Source organism: Balaenoptera borealis (assembly GCF_965194805.1).
Source record: "Balaenoptera borealis genome assembly, chromosome: 12".
In the NCBI taxonomy this organism is placed as follows: Eukaryota; Metazoa; Chordata; class Mammalia; order Artiodactyla; family Balaenopteridae; genus Balaenoptera; species Balaenoptera borealis.
In genome coordinates this window covers 21,945,330-21,970,635 of record NC_138869.1, presented here as the reverse complement: position 1 = coordinate 21,970,635, position 25,306 = coordinate 21,945,330, and the positions used below count along the sequence as shown (strand labels likewise).

General features: G+C 41.8%; 1 protein-coding gene across 4 annotated transcripts in view; it reads left to right on the top strand.

Annotated features, from left to right (window-relative positions):
• Positions 1-25,306, top strand: part of LOC309607542 (glucoside xylosyltransferase 2) — a 153,778-nt gene that overhangs the window by 8,067 nt on the left and 120,405 nt on the right. For 3 of the 4 annotated variants that reach the window (XM_082346173.1, XM_082346174.1, XM_082346176.1), the window contains exons 2-3: positions 12,713-12,905; positions 20,025-20,156. In XM_082346173.1, coding sequence (XP_082202299.1) covers positions 12,713-12,905; positions 20,025-20,156 — 325 coding nt within the window. Of the gene's footprint in view, positions 1-12,448; positions 12,550-12,712; positions 12,906-20,024; positions 20,157-25,306 lie in introns of those variants that run through there. The other variant, XM_082346175.1, reaches the window with a different exon arrangement.

The following is a 25,306-nucleotide window of genomic DNA, read 5'->3' as shown; positions in this document are numbered from 1 at the left end:
TTAAATCATAACCTCAGAAAAAAAAAAAAAAATCATAACCTCAGTGCTGTTGATGGAGAGAGACGGGAATGGCTGTAGGGGGCACACAGGAAATGAAGGTTCATCACACCCTGGAGTGGCCATTCTGTGCACCTGACCTTGTCCCAGGCGGCAGGTGATTCTGGGATAGGTTCCTAAGCCAAATTAGAGCCTTTTTTTAGGGATTTTAAAAATTGGGGTCAGAGACAGCATAAGGGAAGACTGTTTCTAGTGGCTGCAGCTGTATGATAGGAAACTCAGGAATCGGCAGCTGTGTCTCTGCCAGGTGGAGGAAGCTGGTCTGCATGGAGAGTTCATGGACCCAAGATGACCTGGAGGGGTGAGAAGCAACATCCAGCAACAGGGGTGGGGGTGGGTTCTGACGTTGTTCCCAAGGCCAGCTTCTGCCCTTTGCCACTGTCCCGTCCCTGTCCTAGCTTCCATGAATTGAGTTTCTGTCACTCACCACCATAACGTCCTGACTGATGTGGATATGTAGCACCTGCTTTTAGCACCTTTAGAAAATTCCGTAAATAGTGGCCATATTGACACGTCTCCCTAGAAACTCCATAGGTGAGAGTCCTTGGAAGAAAATTTGAGAACAGATTTGTTTTCTTTGGAAATACTTCTCTTCATGTTATAATTTACTGTAGCAAAATAAGAGGTAAAGTTTTATGTTATATCTATCTTGCCACCATTTAAAATATTAAAAAAAGAAAAAGAAAATAAGAGGCTTCAGCTGAAGACGGAATTCATTTTATGTTCCCCTCCAAATCTTCCCCAGCGCTTGATTTATCTCATACGATGAAATTTCGAAAACTGCCCCCTGGAAAGAGGAGTTTCTTGACTTGATGCCTTTATTGGGAGTCCGTGATTTTTTCTGGCAGTCAAGAGCGACTGTGGTGTATTTGAGGGTGATGTTTGGATGCTCCTCCCCCCGGCCTCTTTTAGCAACATGGAAGACTGTCATCTTCTGGTGAAAATTCATCATGGTACAATTTAGAGTCCAAGCTTTCCATAAATAGGAGGCAATAGAGAACACATAATCTGAAGCGTGATTTCCTTTTACACAAGAGGAAACTGAGGTCCAAAGAGCTAAAATTGTAATAACGCACATAAAGCAGCAAGCACAGGGCTAGCTCGTGGTGGTCACTCAGCAAGTGACGTGCTGTTCTGAGCCCTGTTAGTGTCCGTGGTTGCTTTATTATTTAGCAACTGAATCCTAACTAGATCCAGCTGACTGGCTGTGTGGCTTTGAATGAGTCAGTGCTCCTCAGCCAATCTAGGCTTTCTCCTAAGTTCAACGGGGAAGTGAAATGATGTGAGTCAAAAGCTGGCACAGTACCTGCAACACGAGAAGGTCTCAGCAAATGTTAGCCAGAGCTAAGATGTGGATTTAGGCAGGCTTTTCCCTGGGTTGTGTCTTGAGGAAATGAAGACAGCTTCCGCATATAATGAATGCTACCCTAACCCCAGTGTCCTGGTCCTTAGTAAAAGCTCGGGGAATAGATGGGACAGGACCCTTTTCGCTGCCTCTGGTTGAGTTGGGCGATTATTCTGGAGACAAGTCAGGCTGTCTGTAACTTTGATTTCTACTCAAGGGCAGAGAACTACTGTTTCCGAGCTTAGAAAAGCAGAGGGTAAGTGAAGGGTTTTCGGGAATTAGGAGGTGTCTTCAGGCACCAAAATGCAGAATTTTGTTCACAGACACTGCTCTTCAGGGGCCTGTGTCTCTGCTTGGGCTTGAACCCTTGCTCTGCTTTTTCCTCATCCCAGTTTTGTGGGAATTAAAAGGAGCCGGGTTGTCTGACCACTGGTTCCAAAGTAACAAGCCTTAGTGTTCAAGTATCAAATTTCATCCCTCAGGAGGAATGGGTTAATGGACGTCGGTGTTAATGTCTGAGAACTTTTAAAAATGTACAAACACTTCAAATCTCGTTTGCAATAATTTAGAGTATTGACACTTAAAATAAACTCTTTGCTGCTCTGCCTCGCCCATTTTGGGCATGGACATAAAATATTTGGAGAAAAATGAAGGCTTCTGATGCATCTAAGTTAATATTTAATAATAATGATGATAACAACTAATATTTAATAATGACTTAAAACATGTCAGGTACCGTATGAAGCACTTCACCACATTATTTCATTTAATCTTCGTAACAGCCTAAGGGGTGGGTACTATTACTGGATAGGTCAAATTCGTTTTCATTTGGAGTGATGGAATCCCAGCTCATCTGCTGATATCACTTAATCATAAAAGGGGATTTACTAGCTCATAAAACTGTGATGTGCAAAGGAGATAAAGCTTCAGTCATGGGTGTGTCCAGGATGTGTGACCATCTTGCCTCCATCTTTTAACTCTGCTTCCTTCTGTGTGGGCCACACTCTCAGATCAGATTTTTCCATGTGATAGTTCCAACGGGTCTGGGCTTCAGTCCTCCTCCTTTAGTAACCTTGAAGGGAAAGACTCCATCCAGCAAGAGTCCCAGGGCTGCCTCTAACCGCCCTGGCTTGGATCACATGCACACCAGCCCCGATGGCCGCACCTGGGGGAGGATGCTTCAGTCCCTCCAAACCTCATGAACTGAGAACCGTGGTTTCCCCCGAAGAAAACTGAGGTGCTCTTACCAGAAACACCTGGAAATGGACGCTAGTAAGAAACACCAAAACCAAAAGCAAAGAGCCATTAGAATCAACAAGCCCTTTTTACAGATGGGGAAACTGAGGGTGAGAAGTAAAGTGTTTGCCCAAGATGGGACAGCCAAGTGGCAGACCTAGAATTTGAAGCTAGGTCTGTGTGCATCTAGATCCATATTGCTTACGACCATACTGTACTTGGGAACAAATCTTGAAATTTGAAATATTTGATGGCTTTCCAGAATCCCTTTGAAGAAGATCCCTTTGATAAAATCTCTTTTCTTTTTTTAAATTTGAAAATTGTTCGTATTTGTAAGGGGAAAAAAACAGATTATAAAAATCCCATTCTTTAAAGGTTTTTATATATTTACATATTTATATACTCACACCCACATATAGTGGTTATAACTCTGGGAGATAGTATACCAAAACGTTAACAGAGGTTATGAAGTTGGTTTGGTTACCCCTCGCCCGCCTTTGCTTGTCTGTATTTTACACTTTTTCTGTGATAAATATATGCATTACTTATATATTTATAAAACAATTTAAAGTATATTAATTATCATAAAAATTTAAAATCCCTATTGGCCTGAGCCATAAGAGGATGGAAATTAGCTGGGGAGACCACTTTTCCTTCGTTTAAATTGGTAAGTCCCTTATGCTCTTTTTCAGGAAATGAGATAGAGGTACCCATTCGCAGAATATGTTATCCTCATTCTTCTCCCTCGTATGTCACCAGAAATTTATTTCAAACCAGCGCTGCTGGTTCATATTTTTAAAATCTCAATAACGTCTTAATTTGAAAAGAAGAGGGAGATGGAGAAATAGAATCCCCCGTGTGTCAGGAACGATCACGGTGGGGGGGGGGGGGGTGATAAGAATGAAATGAGAATCAGTCCAGGCAGCATCCTAGAGTTTTGGAAGGAGAAGAATTATAAACCCAATTGTGCATGACCTCAGCTAAGGGCGAGAGGATGGATTATGGAGGTAGAGATGGTGCAGGTGTGCCGTGCGAGTCACACCTGGCGGGGCTGTGGGTGAGGACTGAAATCCAGCCCACCTTCGGATCACTGAGTCAGGAGCTCTGAGTAGAGATAAAGGCTTCATCTGCCTGGAGGGGCTCCTTTTCTGACTCGCTTGTGTGTGACCCCAAATACAGAGTCATAACTAAAAGCAGGGCTTCTTAAGTCCAGCTCCCTGAGTTTGAATCCTTGCTCTGCTACTTCCTAATCATAAAGCATGTGTATGTGTACAATGATGGCTAAAAGCAGACACATACACCTAGAGACGCACAAAGTCACCAACTTTGGACATTGAACACCTCCTGTGCATTAGACCTAGACTTTGTTTAGGAACACAGCCATGTTTCAAATATCATGATCCAAACTAAATACAAACTATTAGTAATTGGATGCACTTATCAAATGATTTTATCAAGCCTCCCCCCTCATGGCAGATATTTTTGGCACTGTGTCAACACTGTTCATGTAATGCTGGGACTTCAGGCTTTTCTGTCTGTCTTGGAAGATTAAAGATAGTTGATTTAACTCCAAACCATGGGTCGTTAAAAGTGATTTAACTGTTAGCACAGTCCTGAGCGTCACGTCTGGGTTGCTAAGTGAAGGCTCTACTTACAGCTTCAGTGCGGACATTTTTTGTCAAGGGTCTCCCGTGTTCCCAGACCTGTGGTTTGTGAGGAGCTTCACTAGTGCCTCTGGCTGCCAACACTTAAGGCAGATATAACCACCCATCACCAGACGCTCCTGCTAGGGGCTGAGTCAAGGTATTTCCACGTCTTCAGCTGCCACTCTGACCTCATTTGCAAACTTCCACATTCAGATAGCCATGGCTTCGTCTTGTAAGAGATTCCACTAGGGGAGAGGGGAGTGGCATTCTGCTAGTCAAGTCTTCTCCTAGGGTGAGCATATTCAACCTCTTAAAATTTGTCTGCTTCCCTCCCCACCCTCATATTTCTGTGTTTCCTTCCCTGTTAAAACTAGTCACCAACTGTTTCAGGCTGTGTTTGAAAGAACTGTGATTCTTTTCCATCCAGCTCACACTGCCGGCCCGTATCATAGCATCAGGTTGACCTGAGTTAACTTAGCCTGTCAGTGAAGGAGAAGCCCTGGAAACAGAGGTAGCAGCAGACGGCAGAAAAGAGGGTCTGAGTAGAAGCAATTACTCGCTTTAATAATTCAGTGTGTTTTGCAGTAATAGGCTCCAAAGTAAATAGCATACACACAAATGCCGTATTTCATTATTTATACACTCCAGAAATTGAAGTTTAATTAAGTCACACGCTTGAGACTTTTTAAGCAATTAAGGAGACGCTTCCTCTCGGGCAGCGCGGAGGTGGTGAGGCTGCTTCTGCTGTAAGCCTTCTGTGTCATTATGAGCATCATTTCTCATTGGATCACAGGGCTGGCTTAAGCCAGGACAACGGGGGCGGCGTTTGCCAAGCCTCAGTTGTTCCCACGTCAGTATCATGATTTTTTTTTTTTTTAATAAATTTATTTATTTATTTATTTTTGGCTGTGTTGGGTCTTCGTTTCTGTGCGAGGGCTTTCTCTAGTTGCTGCAAGTGGGGGCCACTCTTCATCGCAGTGTGCGGGCCTCTCACTGTCGCGGCCTCTCTTGTTGCGGAGCACAGGCTCCAGACGCACAGGCTCAGTAATTGTGGCTCACAGGCCCAGTTGCTCCACGGCATGTGGGATCTTCCCAGACCAGGGCTCGAACCCGTGTCCGCTGCATTGGCAGGCAGATTCTCAACCACTGCGCCACCAGGGAAGCCCAGTATCATGATTCTTTTAACATGACTACACTACCATATGCTAACTTTAAAAGGAAAAAGTTTAAATCTATCCTTGTTATAAATGTGTGCCTTTATGTATTTAATAAACAGCTTTATTGCAATATAATTCAAATACCCTTAAAAGGTGTACACTGCAGAGGTTTTTAGTTTACTCACAGAGTTGTGCAACCACCCCTGCTATCCGATTTCAGAACAGTCTCATCACCCAAAAAAGAAACCCTATACCCATAAAACCAGTCACTCCCCATTTGTCCCTTCTGTGAGTCCCTGGTAACCACTAACCTGCCTTATGTCTCTATGGATTTTTCTATCCTGGACTTTTCATACATATGGAGTCACAAAACATGCGGTCTTTTATATTTTCACGAGGTTCACAGTTCACGGTTTTAAAGGTTCATACATGTTGTCACATGCATCAGTACTTCATTCCTTTTTATTGCCAAATAATATTCCATTGTATGGATATACCACATTTTGTTTATCCATTCATCAGTTGATGGACATTTGGGTTGGACTTTTTGGCTATTGTGAGTAATGCTTCTATGAACATTTATAAATGTACACGTTTTTGTGAGAACATAATGCTATCATTTCTCTTGGGTAGATACCGAGAAATAGGATTGCTGGGTCATATGGTAATTCTATATTTAAAATTTTGAGGAACTGTAGAACTGCTTTCTGAAGTGGCTGCACCATTTTGCAATCCCACCAGCAATGTTTGAGGGTGCTAATTTCTCCACATCCTAAGTATATTTGTTTTTAAAGGAAATTTTATAACATCACCATGAATTGTCAGCAAAAACATAAACAGAAGGTAATTGTCAAATCAAACACTAAGAAAACCAAACAATGTTGTTCATTTCTAACTTGATACTCCTGCTGAAGTTTCTGTATCTAAAGTCTGCTGTCTTTTCAGTTGAAAGGGAGGATTAGGCAACATTTGAAAGGTGTTCAGGGGACTTCCCTGGTGGTCCAGTGGTTAAGACTCCGTGCTCCCAATGCAGGGGGCCTGGGTTTGATCCCTGGTCGGGGAACTAGATACCGCATGAATGCTGCAACTAGGAAGTCTGCATGCTACAACTAAGAAGTCCACATGCCGCAGCTAAGAGTCTGCACACCACAACTAAAGATCCCGCGTGCTGCAACTAAGAGCCAGCACAGCCAAAAATAAATAAATATTGAGAAAAAGAAAGGTGTTCAAGACATATTAGCACCAACTGAGACTTTCTTATTGCCCTTGTTGAAAAAGAACTGAAAATGGAGTAACTTCTCACTGTGAGACTCAGTGTTATTTGATGCAGTGTCTAAATGATAACTGCAACCTAAGCATCACCCCTTCAGAACACAAGGAATTTGGAGGCACTGATGCCATAGGCAAGTGTGTTTCATCTTGTTTCAGCAGTCAGCTACACGGTTACCTCATACAAGGAGCTCAGAGGTGGCTGGGCTAATGTTTGTTACGTTTCTTTGTTTTCCTTCTCATGGTCTGGTGTTTTCCAAGAACTCTTGGGTAAATCTGAGAAACTGTCAAAATTACTACATTCTTGCTAGGATAATAGCTATTAACGCAGTAAATCCATTCCAGGGAATGTAGTGTAAGGAAATAATGCAAAGAAAGAAAAAAATCTATTGGCCCACCCATGCTTAGTGGAAGATTTTTTAATATATATAACTGAGAACAATTGGAAACAACAACACAAAGGAAATGATGATAAGCCATGGTGTTTTAGCTGGATGGAATAAAATGATGGTCATGAAGACTTAAAAAGTAACAAGAAAAATAAAAGAATCAGATGAAAAAAGTAGGATATAAAATTATATGTACAGCATTACTGCAGCTGTAAAAATATGTATTCAATGGAATAAAGACCAGAACGTAACATGCAAAAAAACCCATTTTTTATGGGGCAAGAAGTTTTTTCATGTACCAACTTTACTATTTCACCACATGTTTTACATTTTTTAAATTGAAAATGTGCATTGTGTGTTTTATTCCAGTCTTTTTTCTAAAGATATTTTTTATTTATTGATACACTGCCTTATATTGACTGTAAATAATATTGTGTACTTGCTATAAATTACAATGAAAGAATATATAATCACCAGCTGAGGTTCATTTTTGGAATGAAATAAACAAAGACCGTGATAGAAAATAAAAGGGACGGTGCTCCTTCAATGAGGTGTGAGGGGAGGCCATTCTACTGTCCAAAAGAGAAGGAGGCGGCTTCGCAAAGAGCTATGGAAGAACATTCCAGGTGGAACAGTTTGTGTGAAGGTCGAGGATGTGAGCCCAGCACTAGGTGCTTCAGGAAGTGAGAGGGAAAAGGGGCAGGGTGTTCAGCTCACAAAACTGAAGGATCGGGAACCATCTTCTAAAGAGCAGATGAAGTCCCGAAGGATGTTGAGGAACTGGGGTGAGGAGAAACAGTGTGGGCAAGAAGCTCAACTCCTCAGTGAATGACGAGGAGTAAACCAGCAGCTGAGAGATGACAGCAACGAGGAGGGTGGAATAGTTGCATCCACGGACTTCGCCATGGAGACGTGGTCCGTGTCTGGGCGCCGCAGTGAGGAGCAAGGAGAAAACCAGCCCCGCCTACTGCCCTGAGGCTCCTAGGACAGGGCAGGAAGAACAGCTGCCACTCGAGGGGTCTGCTGGGGAGGGGGCGTCCTCACAAGGCAGCATGTTTTCATTAAGGCAAGAGGTGAAGAGGAGACCGTGAGAAAAGGCAGAGGATAGAATGGGCATTCCTGAGGGCTCGGGGAAGAGTTCGGGAGACAGAGGAGAGGTGAGAGGTCAGCTCAGACGATGAGTTCCTGGCTGGAGATGAACTGCAGGTGGTTGTGGTCCAAGTGTGTGAATATGCAAACTCTGGGGCCTCACCCCAGACCCACGGAATCGGAATCTCTGTGAGCTGGGGTTTCAATACTAACAAGCACCTCCCGTGATGATGATATGCAGCCAGGTCGGGAATCCGCTGTGCGAGATGGTATCTGGTGTCTCCTCCACCTATGAAACTGGTAGAGTGATGGAGATTTGATCAAGGTCCTAGCAGTGAGCTGCGGAGAGGGCGTGGATTCATGGAGCATTTCAAGGATGACTCTGGTGAGAAGATGCGAGAGGCGGAGTGAGTCCAAGGTGATTGGAAACCTATTTTTAAGACCTACGTTAAGACACTTTTGATTGCTAAGTTGTAAGTTTGTTTCAAACTGACTTAAGTAGAGGAGAATTTATGGGCTTGATCAATGAACTTCCAGGGTTAGGGTCAGTGCACCTGGATTCAGGTGCTCCAGTAATGCCACCTGAGATCTCACCCACCATCTTATAGCTCTGCTTTCTACTCCGCTCACTGCCTTCCAGGCTCCACTAGTGTGGTGGCCAAGGTGCCTGCCATCAGCTCCAGCCTCAGCAACAGGTCTTTAAAAATCCTGGACAGCAAACGTCCACTCCAGTCTTCTTTTATAAAGTGTAAATATGAACATAATTAACCACCAGTCAGAGCAGGGGAAGTGCAGTTCCCCATCTCCCATTTGCCACCAACACCTGGTGACTCAAGGGGTTAAGAAGTCCTAGGTTCATAGACTGGACTTCCCTTGATCTTTGCAGAGCCTTCAGGTGACATTTGAGAGGGGCTCAGTGTGCTGTTGGTAAGATCTGGTGAAAGGCACACCGTTTCAGCACCCTTAAACTTGATTATTCCGTGTGACCACACAGCACAGACACTTATTACCTGAAGCCCAGGATTTTTAATGTAACGTGAGAGGTAACACAGTAGGGGCAGCAAAGGTCTCGTTAAACCCCAGCCGCTGATACTTGAACTGCCACCAGGAGAGGCTTTTATTTGTCTTTTTTAGTACTTGTCACCAGACACCAAAAAAGATTGCAGGCCCCAGCCCCCTGCTCTGTGTACCTTGCAGTCCCATATCACTGAAGCCTGCAAAGAAAAGAAGTGGCCTGCTGTGCTGCAGGGAGGTGCAAGCTTTTTTTAATCAAAAAGAAAAAAAAAGTATATGTCAAATAGTTTGGGCGTATGAATAAAACAGACAATTACATCATGAATTTCTGTGAACCCTGCACTCATCTTAAGAAATAAAAACTTAAGTCCCTGGAAATAACCACTGCCTTGCCTTTGATGTTTCTCATCCTCATGCATGATGACTTTTACTCCATATGTCTGTGAACAACATGCAGTGCTATTTTGCTGGTTTTCAAGCTTCATCGAAATGGTCTCATTCTCAGTATCCTGCTACAAATTGCTCTTTTTTCTCTTTATCCTTATGTTGACAAGTGACTTTCTGAGTTGTTCATTTTCACTGCTGTGTAGTAGTCCACTTAAACTTGTCAAATATATTCATGATTCTCCTGTGTGTAAACAGAAAAGTTTTTTCCAGCTTTTCACTATTATACACAGGGCTGCTGTGAGCGTTCTTGTGTGGGTCCTGTGCAAACGTGCAAGAGTTTCTTCAGGTCACATATGTAGGGGTAGAACCAGAAGAGTGAGGGCATATATATATATATCTTCACTCCTGATAGATGTTGCCAAAAGGCTTTCCAAAGTGTTTGGGTCAACTTACACTGCCGCTAGCGGCATCTGAGCTGTCCCCCACCTCCATATCCACTCTGAGATGTGTATGGTCCAACTTTTATTTTTTATGTTTTGCCAGTGCGAAAATAACGTGGAATCTCTTTATTGTTTGAATTAGTATTTCCCTGATTACTGAGGTTAAAACTTTTAATTTATGTAGACGCTCAAGGTGTAAAGCTAAACAAGGCGGAGTTGTTCTATTTGGGGGTGGGGTAATGGTTCGTATTTAAGATATCTAAGCTATTGTATTTATTATTTTAGTACCTTTGGATACCTGTGTTTTTAGATATTGAACATAATTTTAAGCAAGGGAGTTTGCATTAAATCTCTTTTGTAGCATATTTTGGCTGGTATTTTGACTGTCTTTTTTTTTTAATTGACTGTGATTTTAGCATTATCTGTGACACATCCTTCCCATCCCTTTACATAAATTAGTTGGGAGTTGGCTTTAATAGCAGGTATGAAAACCCATCCATGAAGCTGAGGGAGAGAAGACATCTGAGTCCTGAAGGCAAGGGTCCTTGAATTCACCAGGCATGCTCCTGATTTAGTGTCTTTGCTCTGACTGTCCCCTCTGCCTGGAATCCTCCTCACCCAGAAAAGCACGTGACTCCCTCCTGCCCTCCCCACCGTCAGGTTGTCATCGGATCTCACTTTCTCAGTGAGGACTTCCCTAACTTTGCACTATATAATGTATTCCAGCCCATCAGCCACTCCTGTATCCCTCCTGGCTCCATTATCTATTTCCTCCTAGCACTTATACCACTGGATAGCTTTCTATATAAGTTACTTAGTTATTGTTTGCTATGACCATTATTCTTTCTTTGTCTTTTGCCTACCACCTGTAGAATGTAACTTATGCAAGGGCAGGCATCTTGGTCTGGTTTGTTCACTACTGTCTTCCTGGCACCAAGAACGGTGTCTGGCACGTAGTAGGCACTCAGTATAGATTTGTGGACTAATAAATGGGCTGCAGTTAGCAAGGCAAAGAGAGCAGAGAAGAGCATTTCTGAGAGACAGTGTATGTGCCAAGGCCCGAAGGCAACCCAGCATGGTCTCATGACTAGGAGTGAGCTGGAGAGTTGCAATGTAAGTGTGACTGTGATTATGAATGGCTGCCCATGCAGGCGGGGGTTGCTAGAGGCAGTTACAAGAGATACAAGTAGGAGCCACAGTCAGCAGTTTGGACTTGACCTTGAAGGCAGTCAGGAGCTTTACATGATTTTTATCAAGGGAATAACACGATCCTATGTGCATTTTTAGAAGAACGTCACTCTGGCACCCACAAGAAGAAATCATAGGATGGGGGTTAAGGATCAGATTGGAGACAGGTGGACCATCTAGGGGGCTGTCACAGCGATCAGGTGAGGGAAGATGGTGATCTCATCAGGTAGCAGCAGGGGCATGAAGAGACGTGGACAATTTCCGGAGATACGTAGGACATCTCTACTTGTCTTTTCCTCCGATCCCCAAAATAACTGGAATCTCAGTAACTCCCCGAATCTGGGCTTAACTAAGCCAGGAGGCTGTGCTTCTATTCAGCGTGCTCTTAAGTAATCAAACTGGAAAGCTATCGAAAGTGCTCCACCCACATCTTCAGCTTTCCTCTTGGTGAAAGAAATCTGGAGCAAGGCTGCCTTTATTCGACCGAGCAGTGAATAATGCAGCAGCACGCTGATTGAACTCAAAGTTTTTGGAAGGAAGGTAGCATTCCACGTCCAAGTTCCCCTGGTCTCCAGATCTTTTGTGCAAGTAAATTAGTTTCATTTGTCTCAGGGCACCTTTTCCAGGCCAACTTCTTCCAGCTTGCCTGCAAATGTTTCTCAGTGGTGTGTCTGAGGCTTGGCTGTGTCTCCTTGTCTGGAACAAATCTTTTATTACGAGGAAATAGCTGGATGATGATTCTGGACTTCTTGGACCCTATTCCCCTCTCAGCTGTTGACTGGATATTTGATACCTTGGTAATTTTCAGCTTAACCTGCCCCCTCTCCTCCCTTCTTCTCGTTAATATGCATTTCACACTGGAAGCTGAATTTCATACCTACCAGCTCCGCAGTCTTGAGCGAGACAGTTAGGATTAACACCTGTTTCTTTAAGACTCTCCCAAGATGGAATGGAGGCCCACGCGTTGTTTTCTTTGCTCACTTCCCGGGTGTGCATGATTTTCCTTTGGTCCGGTGGTCATGCATTCCACGGCAAGCTGAAACCATCCAGATCATGGGAGTATCATGTTGCTCGTTTCACATGGGAAAGCCACCGCCCACCTTCCTCTTGTTCAAGTTGCGTTCAAATCTAATTTCCATGGCCCATGTGAGTGGGAGCTCCACAGCCCTGTTGTCAGCTGTCAGAGTTTAGCAATACCATTTCCAAACATGGGCCAGTAGGCAGCCAGCAGGCACTAGACAGCTGAATGCTGGCGGAAAAAGCCTCAGACACCTATAGCAGTCCAAACAGTGACTCATCCTGCTATTGCCAGGATAAATATGGGAATAAACGGTATTTTTCTCTAAGCAGGAAGAATTGTCAAAATGCTTATCATTTTATAAAATATAACAGATTGTGCCTGTTCATGTTTTGAAATGTTCCAACCCTTCACTAGCTGTTTTTTTTTTCTTTTAAGAGTTTAATAACAGCTTTCACCTGTTTTTCTTCTTTCTAGGAGGCCTGGAGAACTCAGGAGTTTCCAAGCTGTGCTGCCCCCCGAGCTCTGGATCCACCTGGCCGTGGTGGCCTGTGGCAATCGGCTGGAGGAGACACTGGTCATGCTCAAATCGGCCGTGCTCTTCAGCCACAGGAAGATGAAATTTCACATCTTCACCGAAGACTCTCTGAAGCCCGAGTTTGACAAACAGGTGAATGTGCAGAAACTGTGGCACGGTGTTTACTGAGTGCAGACAGACTGCATTGCGGGAAATGCCTATCCTGTTTCCTAATTGTTTTGCTGCATACTCAGCTGTGCGCCATGAACCCTTGACTCCGAGCCTTACTGTTCTCATCTATTACATAGGGATAATTGCACCCCCCCTTAGAGAGACATGGTGAGGATTAAATGAGATGATGCACTTAAAGCACTTGACCTAGGGCTCCATCCCTCCTGGTGTTATTGACATTGTTCTTAGTGGGAGTCACATAGCTATTTTTTATCTATGTATGCATGTTTTTTGAATGACAAATAATATACGCTCATCAAAATAAATTCCAACAGTATAGATGTTATAAATTAAAAAGGTAGAAGTCCTTGCTACTGTTCTTTCCCACACAAGAAACTGTCAGAGTCAAACACTTTTGAGTGATTCTCCCATATTTTTTTTCATATGCAGGTGTGTGTGTGTTTACATATCTGTGTGATTGTGTATGTTTGTGTGTATACATGTATATTTGTATAAGTATAGACACATACATGTATAACACATGCACATGCATGTATTCTTTTATTGTATATATAAATATATAATATACTTATTTATTATATTTATTTATCAAAACATATTTCTTTTACAAAATCCAGATTACTCTCTATGTATTATTCTGGAACTTGCTTTTCCTCACTTAAAGCCATACATCAACATCGTTCCAGGTGAGGACTCCTAGATTCTCACCTCATCCCTTTTTGCTGACTACACAGTCTTTTATCATGTGGCTGGGTCATCATTTATTTGACTCTTCCTGTACTGAGGAATAAGTAACAGTTTCCTCCCAGTGCAGGAGAGCTTTGGAAATGCCTCTTCTCCCTAGGCTTGGTACGTGTGTGACTGCAGACCGAGCTTTGTTTTCCTGGAGAGGCTTCTCTTGCGGTGAGTTCTTGTGCGCTGGCAGAGAGAGAAGCTCTTTTGTATCTACCGACTTGTGTCACCAGGCTACATCCTGCCGCTGGGGTAGCCATGCTGATGAGAAAGGCCAAAGCAGCATGTTGGGCAGAGAAAGACTAATAACAGAAAGCTTATTAGAAAGAAAAAAAGAAAAAAAAGAAAAAAAAAAAATGAAGAAAAAAAATCACCTCTACATCCTCACCAAGAGAAGAACAGTCTTGGGGCTTTGAAATTGATTGGAAAATGGCTTGAGAAAGGTCTGAGTCCGTGAAAGGGGCAAAGAAAAACATTGAAACACACATAGGTAGCTTCTCTGAAGCTGTGGTATAAGGGGAATTATAGTTAATAATAATAACAATAATAGTAGTAATAATAATTTTAAAAATAAAATAGCCTTTATCAAGGGCTTATGACTTACGATTTACTCTTACTTAATCCTCACAAGAATCCTTTGAAGATGGTAATAACCATGTCCCTATTTTACTAACTGAGATCATTGAGGCTCAGAGAGTCTTAGTGATTAGCTCATCAGGTGTCAGTTCAAGGTTACTGACTCAGATCTCCACGAACTTAACCACTATACCATACTACCTCCCAAACTAGTAGACGGAAGTCTTGAATTCAAAATTTAGCTCCACTCTTGCTGTGTGATCTCGGGCAAGTCTTGTGGGCTTTTTGGGCTTCGGTTTCCCCCTCTGTAGCTTGGGAGCAGCAGAAGTGATACAAGAGATGCTTATCTGTAATCTTGATAGGCTAGCTCAGGCTGCAGTGACAGCTTCCAGAAAGCTCAGAGACTTCCCACACGCCTGCTGCATGTCTCCTGCAGGCCCAGCAGGGTGCCTGTCCGCACGGCCCCCTCAGCCTGGGACCACAGTTGACAGAGACCATTCATGCACGTAGCTGCACCTGCTAGAACATTTGGCCTCTGCAGTTCTTGAGATGCCACTAAAGGAAAGATTGGGACTATCGGATCCCCACTGTGCTTTTCACTCCCTCAACTTGACGGTGACATTTCTGCTCCTATTTAACTGTCCAGAAGCAGTTGGTCACAAGGCCCACCCAACTCCAAGGGGGCTGAGAGGTATCCTACATGAAGGAATGGAGGAGAAGTGGCTATGGGTCACCACTAGTCAGGTCATGTACAATATCCATTGGACAGGTATTTATTGAGTACCTACTGCATGCTAGAAGTTGGGGCATGAGGATAGAACAGAACACAATACAGGCTTGGACTTAAAAAAGACAAGAGAAGGAAGATGTGTATGTGTAACTATAGATGTGTAACAGATTGTGTTTTCCAAAGGGCCTCCAGTGGTCCCGCCTCCTGTTATTCACACCTTTGTATATTTCCCTCCTGCGCTGTCCCAGGCCTGGCCTGTGTGACCAGTAGCATAGGGAAGAAGTGATGCTATGTCACTTTTAAGATTAGGTTTAATAAGGCACTGCACCTTCCATCTTGGTTGCACTCTTTCTCTCTTGGAGGTCAGCTTTTATGTCAGAGCAGCCCTTGCAGAGGCCCATGTGTTAAGGAATGAAGGCCTCTTGCCGACACTCGTGTGCTTGGGCTTGGAGACAGGACCTCTAGCCCCATCCAGCCTTCACATGACTCACCCTCATGAGAGGTCCTGAGCTGGAACAACCCAACTCACAGATTCCTGACCCTAAAAAATGATGTGAGTTAATGAATGTTTGTGGTTTTAAGCTACTAGCTTTTGGAGTAATTTGTTATAAGGCAAGGGCTAATACGTCTACATACATAATATGTATGTGTATATAAAATAGAGTATGCCAAATGTCCTGAAGCTAGATCACTGAAAGGATACAGCTTGTGCCTGGCTCTCTCTTGGGATGCCTGGCCCTGGAACCTGGCCACCATGCAGTGAGGAAGTCCAAACTCGCCCACACAGAGAGGAGCTGAGGTCCCCAGTCGGTAACTGACCTCCACCACCAGACACGTGAGAACGAGCCTTCAGATGATTCAAGCCCCCAGCCTCCAAGCCTTCTAGCTGAGGCCCCAGACATTGGGGAGGCAGAGTCAAGCCGTGCCTTCTGTGCCTTGTCTGAATTCCTGATCCTTGGAATCTCTGAGCATAATAAATGGTTGTTTTATTCTGCTAAGTTTTGGGGTAATTTGTTATGAGCCATAGTACCTGGGACATTATAAATTAGGAGCTAAAGTATGGGGAAATATTGCAGATACTTGTGAAGTTGAGCCACGTTTTACGTTGCCCTGCTGACTTTGTCCCTCTGATGGCTTATTTCCTCAGTTCTTTGTTAGACCAGTGAAGCTTCATTGGCAAAGGAGGTTATAATAGGGTGTTCACATCACGGCAGGGCATATGGAGTCACCCCTTTCTTTTCCATGCTGGGATTATGGTGCAAGTTTAGATGTTAAATATTGGCTCTTCCATAAGTCACAGAACTTTTCTCAGTCTCAATTTCTTCATCTGTATCAAGCAGAAATCTATAATAGATATACAAAAGGGACAAACGATGCTTGCTCTGCTTATTGCAGAGTGTAATTGTGAGGCTGAATCAGATAACCTATTTATTCTCTCATTCCACAAAGATTCCTTGGAACATCTCCCTGGGTTGGGCACTGTGTTAGCCCTGAAGCTATAGATCAGCAGCAGTTGGTTTCCGCTCAGCCACATGAGATGCTGGTGTGGAGGGGCAGGTTATACCATCCTTCTGAAGGCTGTCAGTTTCAACACTGAAGCATTGTGGGAATATCCAGAGTGTCTTGTGATAACTTCCGGAGATGCTCAGGGCCACATACCTCAGGGTCAAAACAAAACAAAACAAAATGCTAATTGCCATCATTATCCCTCTGGAAACTGGCATTGCGGACAAGTTCTGTTACATTTAAGTAGAAATTTTTTTAAAGCTGCTTAAGTACACTGTCTGGTGGTATTTACTGTCTCCATTGTTGGTATTTAATATTTGAAAGTTTCATTTATTTTTGTCATCTCCCAGTATAAAAGCTGAAAAGGCCAGCTGGTTGATTTCTTAGCCTCTCCAGGAAGTTCAGGATCAAATATATGATTTAAGTTTGGTTAATCTGTGCTCCTGCCCCAGACTCAGAATCAGGAAATAGTGCGACACAGAAGCGGGGATGGCCACCAATCCGTTCTGGTGATAGGTGGGGCCCCGTGGGGCATTGACATCGTGTTTGTGTGTGAGTGTAGCTCTGACATAGGAAGAGGTGTCAACAGGAATTTCTAGTGGCTGTAGTCAGTATACTATTCAAATATAGACATAGGAACAAATATAAATGGACTGGATATTCCACTTAAAAGACATGGATTGGCAAAGGTAGATAAACCCTTCTAGAAGATAGGATGCTACAGATCAAAGAGTCAAGGGAATCAGTGGACTATGGGACCTTCCCGTCCTCCTTCCAGGGATGATTTTGGGCTGTTGTGCAGTGGCACAGTTGTCCTGGGTATTTGTGCCCAGTGTCTGTTCTGATTGGTTGGTACTGTTGCACTGAATGTTCATGCCCAGTGTCAGTTCTGATGTATTCGTGCACTTGTATTGGGTATTTATGCCTGAAGATTTCTCTCCCAAATATCCATCTCAAAATTGCAAATTTAAAGTGTTCCCAATGGTGTGGTTTTTCAAAAAATTTTATGCGACTATATAAGCAATATATGTACACTGTAAAAAAAAAGTTATATTAGTGGACAGAGAGTAAAAATGTAAACTATCAAAAAAAGTTATAAAATCAGAAATGAAAAAAATCAACCATCATATTAATGCTGAGGAGAACAATTTTGGTGTATTTATTTACGTTTCTTTTCTTGTCATATCAACGTCAGAAATGGGATTATATTCTATATTTTCTTTTCTATCACTGTTACTTATATTACTGAATTTCTTCTAAAATAGGGGTTGACCAACTTTTTCTGTGAAAGACCAGATAGTAAGTATTTTAGGCTTTGCAAGCTGTCTGGTCTCACAGCTACTCACCTGTATTCCTTCTTATAAAAGCAGCCATAGATATACCTAAAGAAATGGGTGTGGCTATGTTCCAATAAAATTTGTATTTATGGACAGTGAAATTCAAATTTCATGTGATTTTCACTTGTCACAAAATGTTATTCTTGTTTTTATTTTTTTCAACTATTTTAAAATGTTTAACCCATTCTTGGCTTGTGTGCTATTTGTAGCAGGCTGGGTTTGGCTCTTCCACTACCATGTTTTGCTGACCTTTTTCTGCAACATTGTCACTAGTAGCTGCATAGCATTCTGTTGTGTAAGCCTATCCCAGAGCTTATTTCACCAATTTCTTATTTACCTTGTTTCCTATTTTTCACTGTTACAAACAATGCTACAGTAAACAACCTTGTAATAAGTGTGTATGTACTTTTGGAATTTTCCTTAGGATAAGTTCTTAGAAATGGAGTTACTGTGGCACTGGGAAGGCATTAACTAAAAAGAATTAAGAAGATACACAGATACATATGCAAATAAGCATATGAAAGGATGCTTAAGATCACATGTCATTAAGGAATTGCAAATTAAAATGATGAGATACAGCTACATACCATTAGAATTGCTAAAATCCATAACACTGATAACACCAAATGCTGAAGGGGATATGGAGCAACAGGAACTCTCACTCATTGCTGGTGGGAATGCAAAATGGTACAGCCACTTTGGAAGATGGTTTGACAGTTTCTTAGAAAGTTAAATGTAGGCTGACCATACAATCTGGTAATCGCACTCCTTGGTATTTACCCAAATGAATTGATAAATTATCTACACAGAAACCTGCACATGAGTGTTTAGAGCAGCTTTATTCATAGTCACCCCAAACCAGAAGCAACCAAGATGTCCTTCAATAGATAAATAGGTAAGCAAACTGTGATATGTTTATACAATGGAATATTGGTCAGTGATAAAAAAAAAAAATAAGCTATGAAGCTACAGAAAGACATGGAGGAACTTTAAATGCATATTGCCAAGGAGAAAAGCCAATCTGAAAAGACTGTATGCTGTGTGATTCCAACTATATCACATTCTGGAAAATGCAAAACTGAGAGACAGTAAAAAGATCAGTGGTTGCAAGTAGTTCAGAGATGAAAAGGAGGGAGAGAGGAGGGATGAATAGATGGAACAGAGGGGATTTTTAGGGCGGTGGAACTATGCTGTATGATACTATAGTGGTAGACACAGAACATCATGCGTTTGTCAAAACCCGTAGAATTACACAACACAAAGAATGAACCCTAATGTAAACTATGAGCTTTTCTTAACAATGTATTGATATTGGTTCATCGGTTGTAACAAACGTACCACATTAATGCAAGATGTCAATGATGGGGAAACTGGGGGGTGGGAGGGGAAGGAGAGAGGGTATATGGGAACTGTCTCTGTACTTCCTGCTTAATTCTGTAACCATAAAACTGCTCTGAAAAATAAAGTCTATAAATTAAAATAATTTTATTATAAAATTAATTTATGCAGACAAAGTAATATACATTGTCCATAAAAGTCTTAAAGAACACAGAAATATAAACTTAGAAAATGAAACCACCACCACCTCCACCACAGGTACCCACGTTTAACAATTAGGCGCATATCTATTCAGATTTTTCTCTACGTGTTAGTGTATGCATATATTTTTCCCTGTAAGATAGAACCATATTATAAATTTCGTATTGTACTTTGCTTTTACTAAAACCTAACTATATATCGTAACCATTTTCTCATGACAGCACACATAGATCTACTTTATTTTAACTGTAGTTAAATCATAATGCATTTTCCCAATTCCTTATCGTTGAGCATTGAGTATTGAGCAAGGTTTTTTTGTTTGTTTGTTTGTTTTTATTACAAACTATGTTTCGGTGAAAGTCCTTGTGCCTTTGTCTTGGGATTTGTTGTTACTAGTCTCTAAATTGCCATCTTGGAAGTTTGTTTAAATTTACCCTTGCAGTTTAGGTGCCAGTTTCCCATCATCCTTGCCAACTCTGGATGTTATTTTTTAAAATCTTAGCAATGGTCTTTTTATTCAGTGAGCATAAATTGTGGCGATAAAGTTAGATTTTCTTTGTATGCTACCTGAATAATTTCCACCTGGCAATGCAGAAGCTTTCGGTGTTTTTCATATTTCTGGGCTCTAATCACCCTCCCCTGACCTTCCATGTTTTTCAGCTACGACAGTGGCCAGACTCATATACAAAGAAGTTTGAGTACAGAATCTACCCCATCACATTTTCGGTTGGAAACCCTCAGGAATGGAAGAAATTATTCAAACCGTGTGCTGCCCAGAGACTCTTTCTTCCGGTAGGAACACCTGCTTTTAATAAGATGCTGCTTGGGAGAGAATTGCTCTTGGAAACATCATGGATTTAACTAGGGTGTGTTTAGAGACGTTTTAATTACAGTGGAAAGTATGTTCCTCTTGGATTCTGTAGTTGATGCTCTTAGTCTTCAGGGTGTAGGGAGAGGGTCCCTGTAGTTGAGAAATTGTCTTTCCCAAAGATTGAGGGACTGAGAGCATCCAAAGCATGTCTTGGATTATGGGTCTTTGTGACTATGGATGCACCATTTTCTAACTGTGTGGACCTCACTAAATCTCTTAACTTCTCTAAGCCTCACTTTCCTCCATAAGCTTGGCACATAGTTGGTGCTCAATAAATGTTATTTTAGATTATTATTATTTCTCTTATAATAATAACTATTTCTAGATGTAGCCATGCTAGGGCATAATTCACAGAAGGTCCAGAGTTCTGGTTTACCGTTTTCATTTTGAATTTTCACATTGAATGTTTTTGTTTCCTTCTTTAAAATTCTAAATAGAAAAATCACCGAAGATATTCCAAAACTGAGAATATCAGTGAACAAAGATGGCAGCTTTGAACTGTGAATTGCAACCTTGACATTTGTGAAGGTCATGCCTTCAGTAAACATTTATTGAGCGCCCATTAGGTGCGAAGCCCTGGCTTAGTGATGGCGATATGGTGGTGAGCAAGACAGTTCTGGTCTTTTTTTTTTTTTAATTGGAATATAGTTGATTTACAATGTTGTGTTACTTTCCGCTGTACAGCAAAGTGAGTCAGTTATACATATACATGTATCCACTTTTTTTTTAGTTTCTATTCCCATGTAGGTCATTACAGAATATTGAGTAGAGTTCCCTGTGCTATACAGTAGGTCCTTATTAGTTATCTATTGGTCTTGCCTCCTTGGAGTTTGAGTCTAGCAAGGCATTGAACAGGTAATTAGGAATGTGATCCATGCTGAGGTGGAGAACAGAGTCTCATGGATGTATGTAACATGGGGTTCCACTCTGGCCTGGGGGATGTCTAGAAGGTTCTCTTGAGGAATGGTTTTTATGCTGAGACATGAAAGAAGGAGTAGTAGGGGGTTACTGAGAGACTAGGGCCTGGGGTGGGTAATGAGAGAAAAGGGTTCCAGGCAAATGGAATAATAGGTACAAAGGGGCCCTACTGCAAAAGTGGACAGGAACATGTTTGAGAAGATAGAAGGTCCCAGTAACCAGAAAATAGAGCGCGATAGGATAGAAGAGGTCGGCAGGGGCTGGAGCTTGCAGGCTCTATAAACCATGTTGGAGTGTCTGGTCTTTGCGTTAAGGGCAGTGAGACGCCATTGAACAATTCTTAGCACGAAAGTGAGATGATCTGACTTGGGTAATACAGAGGACTCACCGGTTCATTGAAGTGTGGACAGTGGAATTGCTGAGGCCAATTAATACTGACTTCGGCTATGGCGGTTGCCTTAGAGATGGATGCAGACCTTGCCTGAGAAATAGAATTACCAGTCCCCGTGACTGGCTGGCTGTGGGAGTTGAAGGGGAGAAGAGGTGATAAAGATTTCACCCAGGTTTCTGACCTGAACAACTATGGAGGTTGATCTGTTTGAAATTGCCAGTATTCAGCTATTTATGACCTACAAAAAAGGCAGTTTCTTATAGTTCAGCCTACAAAATGGATGGCAGTGCTATTTAGAGATGGAAAAGGCTAAAGAAAGACCATTATTTGTAAGGGAGAAGATGAGTTTAATTTGGGTCATATTTTGATTTCGAGGTGCCTGGGAAACACCCACACAGGGAGGTCTTACCATCTGTTGGTCTGAAATCCCAAATGGCAAATGGCAGTTTTAGCATTTCCTGTACAGAACCTGTGAAAAAAACAAGGCCTGGCTGTACTCTTGGTGCTGATTTGCTGCACAAGCCCACTCACTACTAACTGACCTTTTTTTCACATGCCACAGCCTTTTATACAGATTGTGAGATGGGAGTCATTGCATAAAAATGGGAGTAAGAAAAGACTACCCCAAATCAGAACCAAAATCTCCAGATTGGTGAAATGAAAACTAACTACTGTTTGAGAAGACGAGAGAAAATCTCAGGCTTCTGCTTCTTATCTCTGTTTTAGGGGAAAAAATATTAGAAATCCCAAGTTATTTTTGGAAAATTGTCTTCCCAACCTATGCAAAAAAATAGTAGCAACCCAGTAGAACACATTTGAATTTTCCCTGACCTTGAATTGTGACTTTATTGCCACTACTAAAAAAACAAACCCACCACATGATGGTTTTCATTCATCCCCAGATAAACAAGTCTATTCCATTTTGAATGACAAATGAGTGCTGGCATTCCTTATCTGCTTTTGATAATGGAAATTAGCCCTCCTTAAAAATAATAAAGAGAGATTGCGGTTGACAGGACATTTACCTTCCCTGAGTTGTATATCATAACAGCAGATTATAAACATGGAGTTTCTGGACATCAGTGAGATATATTGACCCTCAGGGTAATTTGAAATAAAGTCTAGGTGATGTTTTCCTTGAAATTCGTCTCTATAAAACCAGATTAGTGTGCTGCTGAGGCACTGCAGAGGAGATGGAGATTCTAAAATGCAGGGACTTCCCTGGGGGCACAGTGGTTAAGACTTCGCGCTCCCAATGCAGGGGGCCCAGATTCAATCCCTGGTCAGGGAACTAGATCCCACATGCATGCCACAACTAAGAGTTCGCATGCCACAACTAAGGAGCCCACGAGCTGCAACTAAGACCCAGTGCAACCAAATAAATAAAATAAAATAAAATGCAAACATTCTAGCCCTGGTCAGTCAGTTGACTGAGAATCACAGTCTTACCTCTTTTCTTTCTTTTTTAAAATTTTTAAATTTTTTTTATATTTTATTTTTATTTTTGGCTGCGTTGGGTCTTTGCTGCTGCACGGGCTTTCTCTAGTTGCGGGGAGTTGGGGCTACTCTTCATTGCGGTGTGCAGGCTTCTCATTGTGGTGGCTTTTCTTGCTGCGGAGCATGGGCTCTAGGTGTGCGGGCTTCAGTAGTTGTGGCTCGTGGGCTCTAGAGCGCAGGCTCAGTAGTTGTGGTGCATGGGCTTAGTTGCTCCGCGGCATATGGGATCTTCTCGGACTAGGGCTCGAAACCGTGTCCCCTGCATTGGCAGGTGGATTCTTAACCACTGTGCCACCTGGGAAGCCCTTACCTCTTTTCTGAGGGAGTGTCATCTACCACAAACCTGTAGATGAAACCCTTTCTCAGGTAAGATTTTACTAATCAGAGCATGAGTCTTTGCAACTCAAGACTGTTAGATTCTCAAGTACAATTAGTGGAATTCAGATCCCACCAATTCAAGATTTATGAAGTCCTAAATCAGTGGATGCTTACTTTTCTATTTCTGTGAATGGTGGATCTAAGGACCATTATTAGTGCAAAGTAAACAGCAGATGATTTGATTAAGCTCCCTAGACTGCATTCTGCTTTCAGGTAATTCAGAAGCTCAAAGTATTTAAAACAATATGCCAATCACAAATAAATCAAATCTGTCAATTAAAATTGACCTTGGAGGACTTTTCCCTTTTTCCTTAGTGAAGGCCAAAAGGCTTTATTCTATAAGAATAATTGAGTTTTGTGAATTCACATCACCTTTTCCTCATTTAATAGGAATTAGTGAGATTGCATAATGGATCTCTACATTTTGTTACACACTGTGCCTGTTTGATTATAAAGACCTGTCTTCTCAATAATGTGCTCCTCTGGAGATCCTAGAGGTATTTAAAATATGACAAGAGATCACTGGATTACAGAATCTACAGAGACTTTATTGGCAAGTGGCACCAAACATGGTAATATGAGGTAGGTTAAGGCGCTTTCCAGTCCTCATCCAGAGAAAGACTCTTTTAACCAAGTTTTGTAAGTTCCAGGATTATAATAATGTCTGATGTCTTGCTCATAAAACTTGTCATAAGTATCCACATTCAAGGAAGGAGTTAGGGAAGAATATTATCAAGAGAGACTGGATAAAATTGCTCACAGTCTTGAACTATAAATACATCCTGAGAATTTCTAACTCTTATGTTTCCAACAAACTTGTCCCATTCTTTAATATATCAAAGTAGTAGCATGCCAAATAAGCAAAAATCTTAATTACCTAGATTTTCTATATCACATCAAGGGCAACAACATAAGTCTTCCCTCTTTCTACTTCTAATTTGTTAAAGAGGTCTTCATCTGGTTCAAATATTTGGAAAACTGTATGCTTACCAGAAATGTTCTAATAAGTTTGCCATAGACCGATGGAAAAGAGAGGTTTACCTGACTTATTAGAACTTTTTATGATTAAGGTTAGGCTTCTGTATTATTATTAATATTATACCTCAGAATTAGCAATTAACATTGAGACTTCCTTGGAAACAACCCTTTGGATAGCAACAAATACTGACAGGTGAATAGGAATGTATTAAAAATCCTTATTAAGAGGAACATCAATTAGAATCACCATAAGTGATGTCTATATATTTCATCAAGCACTCAGAGGCCATAAATTATCAGGATGAGATTAACTACCTAAATATCACATGAAAATGACCCTAGATACTAATTTTGTTGAACAAGCTTTCCACAGTACTTATCATTTACTCACACATTATTAAAAGTTTGACATTCAGGGTATTAGTTACAACTCTTGGTTACATGTGAGAGGAACTCAATTTCAACAAGCTAAGCAAAGAAGGCAATTTATTCACTTATCTGACTGTGGAGTCCAGATCAGAGGGCTAATCTCAAGCACAGCTAGATCCCAAGGCTCCTATAATGTTACCAGGGCTCTGTCTGTCTCTCTCCCCGTCCCCTGCAGGGCTCACTCTGTGAGAATGATGATTGCTTGAAGCAGCCTGAGAGACAAATTCTAAAAGCTTAGCTACTGCAGCAGAAAAAGAGCCTGGCAGGGTGATGACATCTGAAATGGTGGCATGAGATCTCTGGAAATTGTTCCCCAGTGAAACAAGCATAACTGTGAACATTATTTTTAAAACAACTATCTAGAGTCTTTGGAAATTGTCCTAAGGGCCTAAGCACATTAAGAACCAGATTTCTTACTCAAGAAAATCTACTAAAACTTAATAAGAAAGAGCAAGAGTCTGTGACACTTGAATCATGACC